The following is an 18,117-nucleotide window of genomic DNA, read 5'->3' as shown; positions in this document are numbered from 1 at the left end:
GCTCTTCAAATACACAGTCCTCCTCATTCTCCTCGCTTTCAGATGATTCGTTCTGGACCCTGACTAGCTCTGCACGGACCACTCTTGCCGGAGTAGGATCCAAGTTCTGCTGGGAGTGAGGAGGTATTGTGTCTCCGGATGAACTCCGCAACGTAATGGACTCGCGCTTAGCAGCCTCTGGGCCCTTGACTCTGTTGTAAAAACTGCTGATAAAATCTGATGACTTTTGATCCCTAGGAGAATCACTTATGGTTTTGGTTTCCTCAGTGTCTGTGCAAGATTTTTTAAAACCCTCAGCCGATGAGGACGGATGTCTGGAAGCGCGGACGCAGGCTTCATCACTGCCTTTTGTGGCTGGAGAGGTGGGCTTAGATGGTTCCTGAGTGACTGACGAGATTGATTTTGTTGCCAGGTCACTGGTTGGTGAGGTTGGAGAGTAAACTGGTTTGGAATGATTACTGGGGGAGGTTGGATACTGAAAGTGGTCATTTAAAGGTGAAGTTGGTTTGTGAGTGGCGTTTTGTAAAGGGGACACAGGTCCTGATCTTTCTGTAGGGCTGTTCACCTTCTCTGGTGTTTTAGCTGATGTTCTTGCTGATTCTTCATTATCGCTATCTGCCATGAAATTCTCCAGTCTTCTCGATATAGGTCCTGCATTTAATAATCGATTGACCTGCTTCGAGTTCTCAGCATCCTTGCTCTCCGGCGAGGCAGAGCTTCGATCTGTTTTAATGCTGTTGTTGCCGCCATTTTCAGCTGATCCTACAGGTTTCCTGCTAGCTCTCCTTTCTTCACACACACTACCCTGAGAAAGGCGTCCGGAGGCCCGGCCTGGGGCCTGCTTCTCTACTGTAGTCTGATCCTTCATACCCCTCTCAAATAGTTTTCTAGTCACAGAAAACTTTTCCGCCAAGGCCGCTTTATCGATCTCGGCGTCCTCTCCTTTTGGGGTCCTGTCGCTCTGAGGGTCCAATACGTTCGGGCCTGTTTTGGAGGTGCCACTGACTGGGAATTTTGGTGGCGGGGAGATCTGAGGAGCGTTCACGATGGCTTTTCCATCTTGACTCTCTTGCTGCTGGCTATCCATCTGTAGAAAGATGTTCTTGATCTTATGGACACGGTTGCCAAAGTTTCGTCCCCTCGCTATGTCCTCACGGACCTCACCAGAGGAGCCATTAGCAGAGGACTTGGACCCGGTGTCGGACTTGGTTCCATCAAAGGAGCACTTGATGGCGTGGAAGTCCGCCTTGTACGCGTTTCTGTGAGGAGACGCGCTCCTCAGTGTCCTCTCGCCTTTGATCATATTTCACACTTGGGATATAAAAGGAAGTAAATATCGGATCCGAATTCGGATTAGTCCTGAGTTTCTCCGGGCATCGTTTCAGACCAAACAGACGACAGACACCTGCAGGAAAAAAAGACAGAGAAACGCGGTGTAGATGGAGGAGCAGTGTCACATAACTTACGTGTTAACTTGTAGCTCAGAGACACTTTTTGTAGCCCATTGTTTAACCCGTACAGACCTACAGTACGGCTGTGGCTAAGCTAGCGAGGTTTTCATCAAGTTTCGTTAACATTCGCGTTAAACTCAACACACAACCTGCCCGCTTGTGTTGTTCTTTTACTCGGTGCGTGTTTAATAACGTGTGTTTTTACACACGTTTATGTTTCTATACAAACCACGGCTGAGAAGTTAAACCTTGTAAACAATGGCCTTGTGAAGCACAAAGTCTCAGTGGGAAGCTTTTCTTTAGCCGGCGCGAAGACACGCTGGTGTTTTACAGTCGAGTCTCGCGGGAAAAGTTAGAAAACAAAACTATACTAACAATTATTATTATTATTTCTGGGGCCTCGCGCGTACACTCACACACACTGTTACCTTCAGTAAAGGTGCTTTATTCCAGAGTTCCGCTCGAATTGTTCCCGGTATTCCCGGTTTAACACTTTCAAACTTGTCATTTCTTCCCCGGCATCGTTATTCCTACCTCCTGTGTTTCTCACTCCTTGAAAACTCCAGACCTGACGAAGCTACGCCGCCGCTCGTGCTCGTGTGTAGTGCGCGAGGGCGCGTGCACGCTCGCATTCCAGGATCTCTTGTAAAATTCCCCAACCCCCTTCCCCATGCGCGCGCCAGTAGAGCGGAAGCCTTGTGGGGAAAAATCAGGTCTCCCTTACTGCCATAGAGCGACAAGTGTCTTGGGAAAAAGGTGCAACAGTGATAAAATACCGTGTTTCTACATTTCTACAAATCTCTTACTGAAATGCATGCATGGATCAGATTTGTTTCTTGAATAAAAAGCATAAAATGTCATTACTGTGCTGGCTTTATGGTTGTTTTACAGTTTTACATTTATTCATTCATTCAATTGTTCATACACTCATTCGTTCATCTTCAGTATGTATCCTGATTATGTTTTACTGTGGATTTGCAAACTCAATCACAAGCTGGGAGAATTCAGCCTGGAATTCAGCTCTGTCCATTTTAGACAGTCATTCACACACATTCACACCTAGGGGCAATTTATCATAGTCAACCCAACTATCTCTGCATGTTTTTGGAGGTGATTGGAAACCAGAGAAACCAAAAGACACCCACATTCATAGTCAACCATAACATTAAAAGCACTAACAGGTGAAGTACATAACATTGACTATCTCATTACAGTTGCAGCTGTCAAGAAGTGGGATATTTTAGGCAGCAAGATAACAGTCAGTTTGCAAAGTTGATGTGGTGAAATAAGGAAAAATGGGAAATAAGACTGAGTCAGAGCATCTCCAAAACAGCAGGTCATGTTGGGTGTTCCCGGTATGCGGTGGTTAGTACCTACCAAAAGTGGAGCAAGGAAAGTGAACAAGTGAATTAGAAACAAAGTCATCGACACCCTTAGCTCTATGTGGTGAGCAAAAGCTAGCCCCTCTCGCAGAAGCTCCACTTTAGCTGTACTGTAGATGGCACCAGGATGCACTCTATTGGAAAAGAGGTGGCGTGATGATCTAGGTAATGTTCTGCTGGAAATCCTTGGAGCCTGACATTTATGTGGATGTTACTTTGGCACATACCACATTCCAAAACACTGTTGCAGGCAAAGTAAACCACTTTATGGCATACCTGTATTCACTAATTGTAGTGGCTTCTTTCAATGGGATAATATGCTTAGCCACAGTACAAAAATTGGTCGAGAATGGTTTGAAGAACATGTCAAGAGATCAAGGTGTTGACTTGGCCTCCACATTCACCAGATCTCAAAATCCACTCAAGCATCTGTGGGATGTGCTGAACAAACAAGTGGGTCACAGTTTCAGTGGTGATGTGGCAGATGAAGTGTTTAGTAACCTCCATCCCTGCATTCCCACGTGTCTGACTTTTATTTCTAACAGATTTCAACTCTGGCAAGTGGCTTGCCTTGTTCAATCAGTTAGATATTTATAAACTGCAAGTGCAGTATGTCTATGACTGGTGTATTACACAAAAAGTATCAGATAAATCTACTGTATGTAATGCAAACATATAATGCAGATATGTTATCATTAATATACCTAGTCACTTAATTTATGTCATGTATTTACTACTGTAAGCTGTATAAAAGTATCCCAGGGTACAAATAATATTATTCTTTCCTGCTTTCAAATACCATACTTTCAGAATCGTTTAAGCTTACAGAGAAGACATGCTAGTGCAGTCATAGTTTATGTGTAAAGTGTGTTTGAATTATCAATCAATTTTGTGAGGCTTGTATGTCATGCATCTTCATTGAGTTCTAAATTCACCAGGCATCTGTTTCTGAATATTCTGAAATACATTTAAAGGTCAACAGTCTGATGACTTAAAAAAAAAGGGTTCATATATTGTAAATGGTGCAATGATATAAAGAAATTAACATACTGGGAGTGAGAGTGTTTGTTCATATACAGTACATACATTTTATACAGAATATCTAGCATCTATTTGCATATGAGATCAAGGACTTGTTGTGTTATGCTTATATTCTGCCAATTATTCATTCATCCTTCAATAGTTTGATGGACTGGTGACTGAAACTGCAGCTGTCGGTCTACAATGTGAAGAATAGAGGAGAATGAACACAAGCCTTGAAGGGAACCAGTATTGATGGTCTGTGAGTCAGAGACATGTTTTCACAGTCTCACATGCTGCTTCCTATCAGTCAGGAAGTCTGTGATCCACCTACAGGTGGAATCATGCACACTCAGCTGGACTCCATAAACAGGATCCTGGAATAGGTTCCACAGAAGTCCATGTGCTGGAGAATGAAATGAAGGGCCATGTTATTTGCGACCTGTTGACTGTTGACAGGCAAACTGCAGGGGGTTCATTAGAGGGTCTGTGCTGAATTTAAGGTTGGGCAACTTGAGATCCTCAAAGGACTTCATTACAGCAGTTGTTGGAGCAATGGGTCTATAGTATTTAAGACCTGCAATCCTTGGTTTTTTTTGGGATTGGGATAATAGTGGAAGTATTAAAGCGGAATAACACATGGTATATCTTCAGTGAGGTGTTAAAGATGCCTGTTAATACAGCTGATCTGAACAGTACTTCAAGATAGATAGAGAGTTGGGTCTGATGGCTTTACATTGATTCTGCGTCTTGAAGGGTCAAAACAGATCCAAAGCTTTTCCTGGGCCAGAATCACCCTAGAGATACACCCTTGATAGAGTGCCAGGGCACACAAATTCATATTTGCGAGTAAACTGGAGGCTCCAAATGAAATCCATGCAAACATGTGAAACCGACAGTAACCAGAGTTCAATATTGAGCCAGGGATCATGTAGCTCTGAGATAAGACATACACAGCACCACTATTCTGATCCTTGCCAATGATTTAATGACATCTGTTATTAGATACTTGACCAAAATAAACTCATTACTACTTAATACCTTAATATATTTTAACCATGAAATCTGGAATGTTAGGATAGAAAAACAAATTATAGTAAAAAATAGAAAAGCACATGGTTTCTTTCTATAACAGTTTTTAGGGCAAAACTTGGCAGATAATGCTGAAGCAGATGGTGATCTACAAACGCACATCCTGCCTTTTTAATGTTTTTCGCCATGCCAAGAATACATGAATTTGTCTTTTATAACTTGAATTCACAACAATAAACTTGTAAACTTTTAACATGGAGAAAATGACATAATAATTTACTTAAAATACCCCTTATATTGGAGTCTTACCTCTTACCTTAAAGCCTTTATCACTCCTCACACTGCACATCGCATCCTCCGAGCTGCCAGCACTGCTCGACTGGTCCCACCATCTCTCGGAGTAAAAGGTAAGTACAAGACTCTTTTCTGTTCTGGCACCAAGGTGGTGGAATGAACATCCCCTGGGGGTCCGGACAGCTGAGTCTATTTTCAAACCAGGGTTAAAGATCTGCTTGTTCATGAAACACTTCAACTAGCACTTTTTTACCTGTTTGTTGTATGTATGTATGTATATATACATATACTGTATTGCATGTAACCTAGTGAACCAGAGTTAAATGCATTCAATGATAGAGACTTAAGCACGTTTGTACGTCACTCTGGATAAGGGCGTCTGCCAAATGCTGTAATTGTAAATGTCTTCAAATTCAATAAGATTTGGAAAAACAGCTTAAAAAGTATTTTCAAGTATTTTAATTACTTCAAATACACCATGGGAAGTATATGTGTACAATGTCTACTTGTAAGCTGCACACAATTTATTTCCACAGATGAGTTTGGGCCTTGTGGCATTTCCGGCAGATATCTGCTCTTTCATTTCGGCTTGAATGAACACAGAGTTATCTGATGAGGTCCATGTCGCATAACCATCCAGTCCTCCTCACGTACACAACTGATGTAATCATCTCACAGCTCAAGGCAAAACGGAATTATAGGCATATTTCTCCAGTGTTTTGCCAAGAGTTAAGAGATGATTGTCTTGATTGTGTATTTGATCTTAGTTAGCAACATCACTTTATTTATGACTGGCTTCAGCCTCATCACACTCCTATAAACAATTACTTAAAGGCAATTTACTATAAAATACATATGCTAAGTAAAATAACAAATGCATTCCAAATGTATTTATCACGATTATCTCTGTCTATATGTAGGTGTGATTTGGATTGTTTTTTTCCAAATTGTTGATAAAGGTGTCAACGCAAAACTGATCACTTTAGCATAAAAGTCTCATTTTAGCTCTTGAGTCAATATATCTTAATGCATGGATAGCTCCGGTTACTTAGGCTAACATGTGTACAGCAAAAACTGCATGCTTCCTACACATCTCTTAGTAACATCAGTCTGAAATGCAGACAGACAATTATTAATGGCAGAAGGTCCTCTGCCCTCATTTCCCAGGAGTATAAATGTTTTGTTAAGCACACTGTTGCCAGGCCAACCCCTGCCGCTGCCGTCTCCGTATTCTCAATCTGTGACTCTAAAGATTACAGAAAGTCAGGCAAGGGTTCTTGGGTGTGCAGAGGATTTACACTGTGCTGCTTTTTTCATCAGTCTCCCTCTTAAGGAGATGCAGCTAAACTAAACAGTACACTTCATGATTGTGTATATAAATGTGACATGATTTTAAAAATAAAGGTAACAAAATGTTTAATTGTGACTAGGATTGTACCATACAGGAACATTTATTGTACTAAGGTACAGTGTATCACAAATTAATACAGTATGTCATGTAGTGAAATAAGAAGCTACCTTGACTTCATAGATAAAAATCAACCATTTGGAATATCCAAGTCTTTCTGACATAAATCACAACCCCATTTTCAGGATTCTCTCCTAAATGGAATTCATCTTATGATAGCAAACCTTGCCAATACGATCTTCACAACAAGCAATTACTTTATAAGATCATTCTTTTTTTAGAGCTTAAAATAACTTTAGTATAAACCTCTAAAAAATAAAAACAGACTGAAACAGAACTAAAAAAAAAGACACGCTCTCTAAGACAAGCACATGAATTCTCACATAAATTATTATCATTATGGCTGAACATTAATGAGACTTTAATGAAACTCTTCCAGTCCCATCAATAAACCTTGTAAATGGTAGCAAAGAAAATAGTCAATCATCACGCATCTATTCTCTCAATGACACTGAGACGTGATTAGTTAGTTAGTAATCCATGCTCTCAATATTAGATCACTTATTCATTCATTTTCTCTTACAACTCACTCATTTATTCACCTTCACTTACACAGCAAATCACTCACTCTCACATACTGTGGAAACTTAACGTAATTAAAAAAAAACACTTTTAAATTTGCTTATGTAAGATAGGTCAAATTGGGACAAGTAAACACACAAACACACAAACACTGGAACACCTGTACTTTTTTTATGCAATTATTAAATCAGTCATTCATGCGGCAGCTGCACAATGAAAAACCCACGTACAGTAGCTGCAAGCCCAGAGCTTCATTGCTGGCAAGGTCACTGGTGCCAAATGGGCTGCATTGAGCATTTCAGAATTTAAAAAAATATATTCTCTATAAATAATTTACAAAAATGGTGCAAAAAACCCAAAATGTTTTGCTTATAAACGAGATTAGAGGAAAATGGCTAAGCTGGTTTTGATCTGAAAGGAAGACTATTGTCAGTGAAACAACCATTCATCAATCATGTTGAACAGAGAAGCTCTGTAAAATGCTCACCAATTCTGAAGTGGTGAAAGATTATCAAAAGATTATCCCAATAATTGTCACATACAATCAGGTGAAAAAGGAAAAACATGTTCTGCTACTGATCACTTTTATGAATCCGTTCATGATAAACATTTCTATGCAAATGGGAATGGTCTCTTCTATGACAATAAGTTAGTATTTTGAGGAGTATGAAAATCCATCCACACACAACAGACATTTTAGAGATGCAAATCAGCCTACAACACATGTTTTTGGAATGGGAAGGAAACCAGAGTACATGGAGTAAACTTTAATGCAACTCTTGCAAATATTTCTACAGCTAACACAAGTAAGGAATTCTACAGATAAAAAAAAATTTCCTTTAACAACAATAATACCGGTCCTCTCTTTATTCCATATACCCTTTTAAATAATCCACACAAATGCTGTCACCTAGTGGAAAGACTATGTATGTTAAAATATTTCACTTTAATTGTGAAACCAACAGCTGAGAGGAAAATTATTTACCTATCTCACCTACTTATAATACTTATAATACTTATATCATAATTTTATACTTAAACTGTTGCAGAAGAATCTGGATCCTGAGATCCTATTGAAAGAGCAAACATTTTAGTGGAGGAGCTTTAACCAGTTGTGAAATGGAGCAGAGAAATTCTGAAAAACACAAGCAGGTGTAGCTAGTGCAGTAGCTGACAGGGACAATAACAGTTCAGTCTTTGACGCTTAGTTACATATAAGACAAGTAATGTTTTTGTTTGGTTTTTTTGCCAGCTATTGCCACACAGAAGCTTTATAACTTTCCTTCTGTATGCACAGAGTCTTAGTGAGACTAAACCAAAACCAAGGCATTGGTTCACTGAAGCTATGTATCTGTATCTCCCCAAATTTCTTTTTATATGTTTCCAGAAAGCTGTGTTAAATGAGATCTGTGTGGGATGCATTGCTTTTTTTGCACACAACTGGTGTAGCTTTAGTTTAAAGTGAGCAGGACTCACTCTCGTTTCCGCTCACTCAAAGTCGCTCACTCTGTGTCTGTCCCTTAATTTCACTGTAGAAATTGATACCTCAGGATTGCTGAGTGGACACATTATAAATGAGACTATGTGTCTCAATGTCTGAAGCTCACACAGCTCACACAGAACAAAGCAGTTTTTTATCTGATCTGTGCCAGCATGTAGTCATCTGGCTTTACTATTTTAGCTTATTACTTCTCCTAATGTCCTAATGACAATGTAAGGGATAAAATTAAATAGGCACACAAAGCATAGGCAATTCAATTCAATTCAATTTCCTTGTGTAGTGCAAACAATTTAAGAATTTACAGAAAAAAATATATATATTTTTTCTGTAAATTCTTAAATTGTTTGCGACACTGGACTGTAAATAATGTAAATGTAAATTATGTCATTGCTACAACAGTTTACAATAGTGCAACTGAGAGCTCCTTAGGAACTAATGGGTCAGTGCAAACTCTGAGTTCACCATGAATCCAACACTAATTCCTTCCTGTCAAATCAGTAATGGGATGGTGTGATGCAGCCTGATGCATTACAACAATAACAGCATTTCCTCAAGTGTTTTATTCCTCTTATATGATGATAATATTAACGCTATGATCAGTCATATTACACATAGTGATCACTTTTTATGAGTATGTTTATAGTGCAAACTGTTACTAAGAGGAAATATGAAGAGAAAATATTAGCATTTATTTATATTGTTGCATCTGGCTGCAGCTGTCTCCGTCTGCATTGTTTCAGTCTCATGCCTCAGTGCACAGTGTGTGGGAGATGTAGAACAGCAGGTCGGCTGCAGTCTGCTATACACTTCTCTTTGCCTGACATGACATAAATAACAGCGCTATTCACTAAACTTGACACACCTATATAATATAATACATTTCATACAAATAACTTTAGTCATGGGAATCCAAACAACTGACCAACTGCACAAATAGCCTGGTTTACTAACACTAGCCCATAAAAAGCCTGAACTATAAAGTTATAGTTTATACATAAAAAAAAACCTGAACTATAAAGTTAAACTATAAAGGATTTACCTGTTCTCTCTATTTATCACAGTTTCTCTTTTAAAATATTTGTCATTAAAGTATGGTGCTTACATTTATCCTCTTAGTCTAAATTTACAAATGTCATTTACATAACAGCTTGTCACTCGTAATATTTCCACTAAATATATGAAATAATATATAGTGATTACTAAATTTAAACAGAATAATTGAATAATAAGCCACTTCACTTCCTGGACACTACATATACACTCTGTAAGGCCTTCTAGACTACAAAAGTCATCTGAATGTCTTACAGAGTGTATCTGTAGTGTCCAGAAAGTGAAGTGGCTTATTACTCAATTATTCTGTTTAAATTCAGACTATAAACACAGATGACATCTGGAAAATTCATCCATTATGGCTGACAACATACAGTGCTCAGAGATGTATTGATTGTATCGATCCGCTTGCTGATGTATTACAGAAAATAATCCCTAGGGGTTAGGGATATGTTTTGAGACCTCCACCATCATCCCAGTGTTGGTAAAAATCAACAGTGTCCTGCCTCAGTGACTCTTGTTTTCCTCCAGGACATTTAATATGCTGCATCTGCAAAGCCACCACCGTTGCAGACTGCCCCTCCCCCCACTTGGACTATTTATCAGAGCATCCATGCCTTATCAGGCACACTACAACTTCCTTCCCTCAAGCAATTCAGCTCCTTATTTCTTTGCTGTAATAGACTACACTGTAAAACGCCAAAGTAAACAGCACCTCAAACAGCACAATGCAACATTTATATTTAATTTCTGATATAGAAGAGTTTTGCCCAGGTCCCTTTATGCCATGCAGGGTGCAATATATTATGGATAATCAAGCCTGAGATGTGACTGTGTTCCCAGCATATATATTAATCCCACAGTGAAATATTGTTCACATGAAATTATCAGGTGTGAGTCAACATATATACATCTAACCCATGAAACCCATCTGTGCCACCTCCTACCCAATCCATTAGTAAAAAATATCCCACCGGTCTCGGTGGTGAATTATTCTGAATAACATCAGTTGTATTGATATAGAGTTTCATTGTATGGTGCAATGCTGGTATAAGGATTTTAAACACTGGGTATTCTTGTTAGAAAATGGCATCATTGTCAAATAACCTTTAAAGTGACTGACGTACATTGCTTACAGTATCTTACGCATAATTTAAAGTGATGTCAATGGTTTTATGTCTAGTATTCCTCCATGTTCCCTGAGATTCTTGTACCTCCCTTGAACCTAGAACACCTCTGTCCTGACCAAAGTTTCCATTACAAATGGCTGAAAATGATTCTCCCTCCCAAATATATAAGTAACTGTTGATATATATATATATATATATATATATATATATATATATATATATATATATATATATATATATATATATATATATGGTCGTCCTTGTCTTATGATCTACATGGTGAAGGAAAATGACCTAACTGTGCATCGTAATTAATGGACTATAAACAAGTGAACCTGATGAGACTGTTTATGGGAGTATCTAAAAGGTAGCTGAGTGACTAATAGGGCATTTCTCCTGCCCAGATGTGAGTGAGAGAGGACAGTGCAGCACTGGGAGCTAACTGAAGCAATGCCTACAGAGTGAACTGAGTGTGTACACGGTCTCTCTCTCTCTCTCTCTCCCTCTCTCTCCATGATCTCTCCAAAGATGGTAGCAGCTCACACCTCTGCTCATTCCTCAGCATCTTCAGAATGGGTAGCCTGTCTCGACAAGCGGTAAGCTGCATTCGCAGTGTCATTTTTTTGTTGTTGTTTTTTTTTTTTTTATCACGGTGGTTTTTCCATGTGCTTCACGCTTTGTCACTGAGGTCGACCGTCTGTGTGTGTGTGTGAGTGAGAGAGTGTATGTATGTATGTGTGTGTGAGCCATAATAAACAGCTAACGTTGCTCTGCTAGCCTATGCGTTATGAATAAAAACAATAGAACATTTGACTCAGTGGTGTTTGAACTAACAGATATCTGTCAGAGGAAGCCGCGGATTGAGAACAATGTGTCGGTTTTGAGCACACAGTCAGTCATGTCTGTTATCTGTAGCTCACACCTTATGAGTCATGGTTTAGCTCACCTTATTCATCTTCTGTTACTAGATACTTTACGTATTTTTATTTTTTTTTACAGTTTCCTATTTAGTGTATTGTTGAGAGTGAAAAAAATTAAAAAATAAAAAATAAATAAAAAAGAAAGCAGGAAGTGTGTATTAAAGGGACGTATATAACCCTGAGGCAGCGGCAGTGGCAGTAATACTGCAGACTCATTCATGTTCCTGCCCTGTACAAGCTGTACAGAAAGGTATAGTCCTTTATCTGCTGCATTCACACACATGCTTTCTGCTTTCATCTTTAATAGTGCCTCATAAAGGTGAGGATGCGTATTTATTTCTCCATATGAGCTGTTTCTCTTCCTCAAACTTTATCTCAAGCTGGTTGTATTATATATTACTGAGACACAGCCCCCCCCCCTTTGGTAATTAAACTATTATCGACCACTGTAGCTTTCCTAATGTGCGTATGGCACACGGAGAGCAGCTTAATGAGCTCCGATTTATCCATGGTCAGCTTTAATGGACGCATAATCCGCGAGCAAGTCAATAATATGCGCAGTTTTACAGGAGGATGTTGAGAATAAAGCAGAGCCACACCTCAGATGCTCTCGTCCCTTCCTCAGATCACTGGGCACTGTGCCAAAACCCTCCATCTTCACATACACACTAGACATTTTTGGTGCCAGAAATTATAGTTGAATTAATTATTTTTTTTTTTAAATTTCTTTTCTTTTCTTTTCTTCTTCTTTTTTCTGCACTTCAGGGCAAAAATAATGCACCAAGCCCAAATAGTAACATATTTCATTAGCAAGAATCAAACAAATGCACTTTAGAGACTTCATTTGCTTATTTACTTTTGCTGCAGTGAAATCTTTGAGGGATAGCAAGAAGCAAATCTGATAAGAAATACAATAGTGGTCGAACGTTTGCTGAAATATGCAGTAAACAATGCATTTCTACCACATTTGTCCCCGAACGAAGATGGCTGCTGCTACTGGTGAGATGCTTTACTGTAAAAAGTATATTAAAAAGTCACCCACAAGTTTTAAACACATAAATAAATCAAAGCTTAAATCAACCCTTTAAGCTACTTTATCTTTTTCTTTGCTAATTATCTGACCAGTGGTTTATTGTTTCTAAAAGTATGGCATTCATTATTTTTTTGCCCAGAATTGATGTTTACTTGCTTTCTAGCAAAACAGAATCAATAGCAAGTAACGTTTAATAAGAGGTAATGTTTTAGTTGCAATATGACGAAATATAATATCACAGAAGGCATTTCTGTGACACTGGATATGTATCATCATATTGCTAGCAATTCAGCAGTGCTGCATATAAAAGAAAAAAATATTCAACATATTTACCACTGGAGAGGTAAAAAATTATGTAAAAATGTGAACATTTTACGATAAAATGACTGAGAACAATTTTTTTTATATCAGTTGCTTTCAGTCAGTAATATATTTCAGTCAGCAATATATGAAATGATTATATTATTTTTTTTAGAAAATCATTATCATAATATATAATCAAGTTTTAAAAAAATGTAACACTGTCCACAAGATCCCTAAAGATCTTAGTGAGACGTTCATTTCTGGCTAATTCTAATTCTCTTTTTTCAAACGATTTATTATATTTAGTATTTTTTGTCTAAGAATACAAAAAGATTTACAACCAGATTTCGGTTATGTAAGTAGTTAACCCTCTTAAACTACAATAGTATAAATTTAGATTCTGTTAACTGTTCTTAAACAATGTTTCCCATGATTAGTTTTTCTACTGTGAACCGTATAAATCTATGTTTTTTTTCTTCACAATGCATTGAACTTTTTTTATTGTGTTTTTCTCCATACAACATTGTGCCTTTCAGTTCTTTGGTCCTCTTTTTCCAGAGTCACTAACAATAGAATTCAGGTGCAAATGTAGCAGGTTGAATAAACTCCACAGCTTTTGTTAGTTCGCTTTTTATTTCTCTCACAGTTGTGCAGTGATTTTTCTTTTCATAGAATGGAGGACTGTGTAGAAAAAGCACTGAGAGTGCTGCATATTAAACTCAGAATTTTTGTCTATTTCAATTTGAACGTATTTGAGATGAAAGACAAAATATTCAATGTCAGTTATCTGAGGGTTGCACTGTAGATCCTCAAATATTATCTGCATCTGTGATCATTCACATTAGAAATTACAGTGTGGTAAATGTAACTTTCCTTTCTCCGATTACTTAATTAATTGCGATGATATTTAAAGCAAAAATTGTTCTTCTATGGCTGAAGGCTCCACGGGATAGAAGGTAAAAAAGAGGATGAAAGAGTTGAATTTTTCCCAAAGAGAAAGTTAATATTATATGCATGTTACACGATTGAAAGCTGTTCTGGACTCAGGGTTACAATACAGTGTTCAGGGTGATGTGCTGCACTGTACCAGATGTGTTTGCTTAGTAAATGGGACTTTAGTTCCGCTTTAACAAACACAACTGCGTACACAGATGAAAGGATGAAAGTTTGTTCAGGTGTAATTCACCTGTAAGCTCCTCAAGGAGCACAAGGTTTATACATTGTCAAGATTGCTGACATTTGCCTACTGTTTGTTTTTTAAACTGTTTAGTTGAAATTTAAAGATACTGTTTATGTAATGCTGAGAGAAAGTGCACAACTAGCTATTGATTACCTAAATCTTGCTCTTGACCAAGACTCTGTTTGCTATATAGGCAAGCTAGGCATCGGTTAAGAGCAGCACTTTACTCCTATGACTACTCACATGGTTGTAGTTTCTGTACAGTAAGTGTTGCAGTCAAAAATGCTTGATTTATCTGTGGATTTGTCAGAATTTGTGATGTTGTGATGTGTCAGTGGGGAAAATCACAAGCACAGGATACTTCTTTTAAACTATTACCAGTGAAGACATACGTAATTACTTTCTGTAATAGCTGTACTCATGTTTGACACACCTGGATTGAAGAGTGCTTCAGTTGAATGTGTGGTGTGATGACGTCAAATGACGTGTCTTGACCCATGTCTGCAGAAAATCTATATGGTAATTTTGAGAAATATCAACCTCCTCTGAATATTGTTTTGAATATAGTTTGCTTGATTTTTCTTTTATTTCTGTGACGGGAAAATAATGAAATCGTAGAGGGACTGTATTATATTATTTTTCTTGTGAAGGTTAAACACCAAATTTATATCAGCACATTAGATATAAAGATCTATGATAATTACGTTACACTTCATTTGTGTGTGCATGTGTTCAGTTTTGTTTGCTCATTCTGCATGAAGGAAGCATTGAAGCAAAGCAATGAACATCTGTGTGGTTGGTAAACCTGTCTTTATCTGAATCATGAGCTTAAAATGAGGTTATAGTCCGGTGTCTTTTATAGTAGTTACTGCATGACATGCTTCCAGATGAAGAACTGAAAAATAAGCTGAGGTTTAAGGGGTAGAAGGTTAATATGGATTTAAAAGTGGAAACAAAAATCGAATAAATTATATTTTTTGTTTTGCATGGAGAGATACATGCATCTTTTGCTTGTGTTTAGGATTTCAGAAGTTATGATGGCATTGCTAGACTTTACTGACCACAGTTTCCTCTGAGCTTGTTTCTATTCAGGCCCAAACCTACAGGGCAACTGTCCAACACAATCAACTCATTGAGCTTAAAGTCTTGCATACACACACACACACACACACACACACACACACACACACACACACACACACACACACACACACACACACACACACACACACACACACACACAGTATTCTCTGATTTAGCTCTAAAAGTGAGCACAGTCTTATGCTCCATATTGTATATGTGTATATATATATATATATATATATATATATATATATATATATATATATATATATATATATATATATATATACAAATTCATACTGTTGTTTCACAGAGAAACTATTTGTTTCACAGATGTCTGAATTGATTTCCATAGCTTTAGTGAATAGTCAGATCATAATCAAGTGTTTATAGTCACATCTTCCACCCACAGTGCCATAAGCATGACGAACAGAATTGGACATGTATTATTGAAGTTTTATTTTTTATTGCTGTTCTCATAACTATTATTTTATATATATATTTCAGTGCTCACAGATTCAGTAACTTGTTCTTCTGTAATAAAAGTAATGTGATCATTCTTGTGCTCATATTCAGATTGATGTGCTAATGCAATAATAACAATGATTTTCTTGTGTAGACCAGAAGAGCGTTCTGGGGAAGATGTGGACATTATTATGGCACGTCTGAAGCGCGTGAAAGCTTTTGAGAAGTTCCACCCCACCATGTTACAACAGATATGTCTATGTGGCTACTATGAGTGTCTGGAAAAAGGCATCACATGTAAGTCATACCATACACTCGGTCACAGCAAACATTTATGCAAACATAATCGGATGCAACTATGCAGTAACAAAATGCTTCTATTCATATTGTGACTACAAGTTACAAGCAAGAGAAAAGAAACAAGAAGACACTTGTCTTGACTATCATGACTCTTAAGTCTCTTGTCTATTCACTTTGCGTTCTGTGCTGTAGTGTACCGACAGGGTGATATCGGCACTAGTTGGTACGCTGTCCTCTCTGGATCGCTCGATGTTAAAGTCTCTGAAACTGCCAACCATCAGGTAAAACGTTACACATTTTCTGCTCTTGAATGTGTATTAGTTCCTCTTAGACATCTTTTACATGTCATGCTTGAACTTTTTTCCTTCTTTAGAATACTTTCACACTGTGCTCCTCTAAAATATATATGCTTAAAAATACTATTTACTTGTCTTGCATTTGAAAGTAAAAAGCCAGTAACATAACAACTTCAGTATGTTCTATTGATGATGATGATGATGATGATGATGATGATTTAACATCAATTCAAAAAAGTATGATTATACCTACAGACCAAAAAAACAAACTGTTTGTGTATGTTAGACATTATAAATTGTCCCTGGTGTTGGTTGACTAGTGTATATTGACATAGATTGTAAAATATTCTTAGAGACTCTGGAACACTATGAAACAAGAATGCCTCTCATTCCACATATTTGCACTATGGCCCTGCAAGCTGCATTGTCTCGTGTATAAAAATGTTAATTTTGTAAATAATTGCACTTTAAACCACATGAGCTTTACAGTAAACACAATCACACAGTTAGATACAGCTCTATTCCTCAGAGAAAATGCATATTTTTGTATTAATACTTCTAACCATAAATAATTAACGCCTTCATGATTTTGCCAAGCAAGACTTCCACTCATTCCAGTCTCTGTCTGTCTCGCTCTCTCTCTGTCATTCTCTGTCTCTCTCTGTCTCTCTCTCTCGCTCTGTCTCTCTCTCTCTCTCTCTCTCTCTCTGCTCCCCACACCCCACCCTACCCCACCCAGACTCATTGCTGATTGAGCCGAACGTTAACCTTTTTAACCTTAATGTAGGACGGTAGAGTGATTTAAGTGATTACCCTCTGCCTGGAACAGAGGCTGGAGCCAATCCTTTTTTTTTCCGATGGCCTTTAAGTGTTTACTCATGCAGACTGTGTTCCTTCCTGCTCTACATCCCTTTAAGGATGCAGTTACCATTTGCACACTGGGCATCGGCACAGCATTCGGGGAGTCCGTGTTGGACAATACACCGCGTCATGCCACGATTGTAACTCGAGAGTTCAGTGAGCTGCTGCGCATCGAGCAGAGGGAGTTCAGAAGCCTGTGGGAGGTAAGAGTTCTCACTGAGTTACACTGCCATGTAGGAGATACATACTAATATATTGTCATGCATTTCGTTCATATGTGAAATGACTTCATTGGTACTTAAAGTGGAGTTCGGTGCCCCCAGTTTTCTCCCTGCAGTGTAGACGGGGATCCAAATCATTTCTTTTCCTTTCTGGTATGGAAATCACAACCCATAATTATCAAAGTTATTATACTAATTATTAGATTTTTATAATTACTAATCTTAAATGAATCTAATTTAAATCTGTAAGTAATGTCAGCTGTGATGGATAGAAAGTTTGTATGTGCAGACACTGGCTGCAGTTTAGGCATAATTGCTGGGAGGTTTTTCTGTGCTTTGATTTGTCTGTTGTACCACTAACCAGCAGAGGGGAGTGTTTTGTAAAAGAAACACTTGGTCATATCCTTCATGAGTTTGGAACAATATGTAGACTGTTCTTTATTCTTATGGCATCTTTTAGTGCTAATGGACATTGACACAAACACAACAGGGTCTGTTTGCATTTGAGGAAATGGAAAACTCAGCAAATACACGGACATGTATTCTCACACACTTTGCTTAAGCGATACACACAAACAAAACAAACATCATTGATAGGGCTATAA

General features: G+C 37.9%; 2 protein-coding genes across 6 annotated transcripts in view; one reads left to right on the top strand and one right to left on the bottom strand.

Moving 5' to 3' along the window:
• Positions 1-2,127, bottom strand: part of ppp1r9ala (protein phosphatase 1 regulatory subunit 9A-like A) — a 32,816-nt gene extending 30,689 nt beyond the window's left edge. For 3 of the 4 annotated variants that reach the window (XM_027164430.2, XM_027164432.2, XM_027164433.2), the window contains exons 1-2: positions 1,880-2,081; positions 1-1,405 (exon numbers count right to left, since the gene is read on the bottom strand). The exon at positions 1-1,405 is cut by the window's left edge and continues 467 nt beyond it. In XM_027164430.2, the coding sequence (XP_027020231.2) occupies positions 1-1,303 (1,303 nt within the window). In that variant the 5' untranslated portion in view covers positions 1,304-1,405; positions 1,880-2,081. Of the gene's footprint in view, positions 1,406-1,879 lie in introns of all 4 variants that reach the window. The other variant, XM_027164431.2, reaches the window with a different exon arrangement.
• Positions 2,128-11,282: 9,155 nt separating this feature from the next.
• The window catches only part of rapgef4a (Rap guanine nucleotide exchange factor 4a), a 38,440-nt gene continuing 31,605 nt past the window's right edge, over positions 11,283-18,117 (top strand). For both annotated transcript variants that reach the window (XM_047815129.1, XM_047815128.1), the window contains exons 1-4: positions 11,283-11,446; positions 15,989-16,131; positions 16,327-16,415; positions 17,348-17,494. In XM_047815129.1, the coding sequence (XP_047671085.1) occupies positions 11,364-11,446; positions 15,989-16,131; positions 16,327-16,415; positions 17,348-17,494 (462 nt within the window). In that variant the 5' untranslated portion in view covers positions 11,283-11,363. The remainder of the gene's footprint in view (positions 11,447-15,988; positions 16,132-16,326; positions 16,416-17,347; positions 17,495-18,117) is intronic.

This window comes from Tachysurus fulvidraco, chromosome 6 (assembly GCF_022655615.1).
Source record: "Tachysurus fulvidraco isolate hzauxx_2018 chromosome 6, HZAU_PFXX_2.0, whole genome shotgun sequence".
NCBI classification, from domain to species: Eukaryota; Metazoa; Chordata; class Actinopteri; order Siluriformes; family Bagridae; genus Tachysurus; species Tachysurus fulvidraco.
This window is presented reverse-complemented; position numbering and strand designations above follow the sequence as displayed.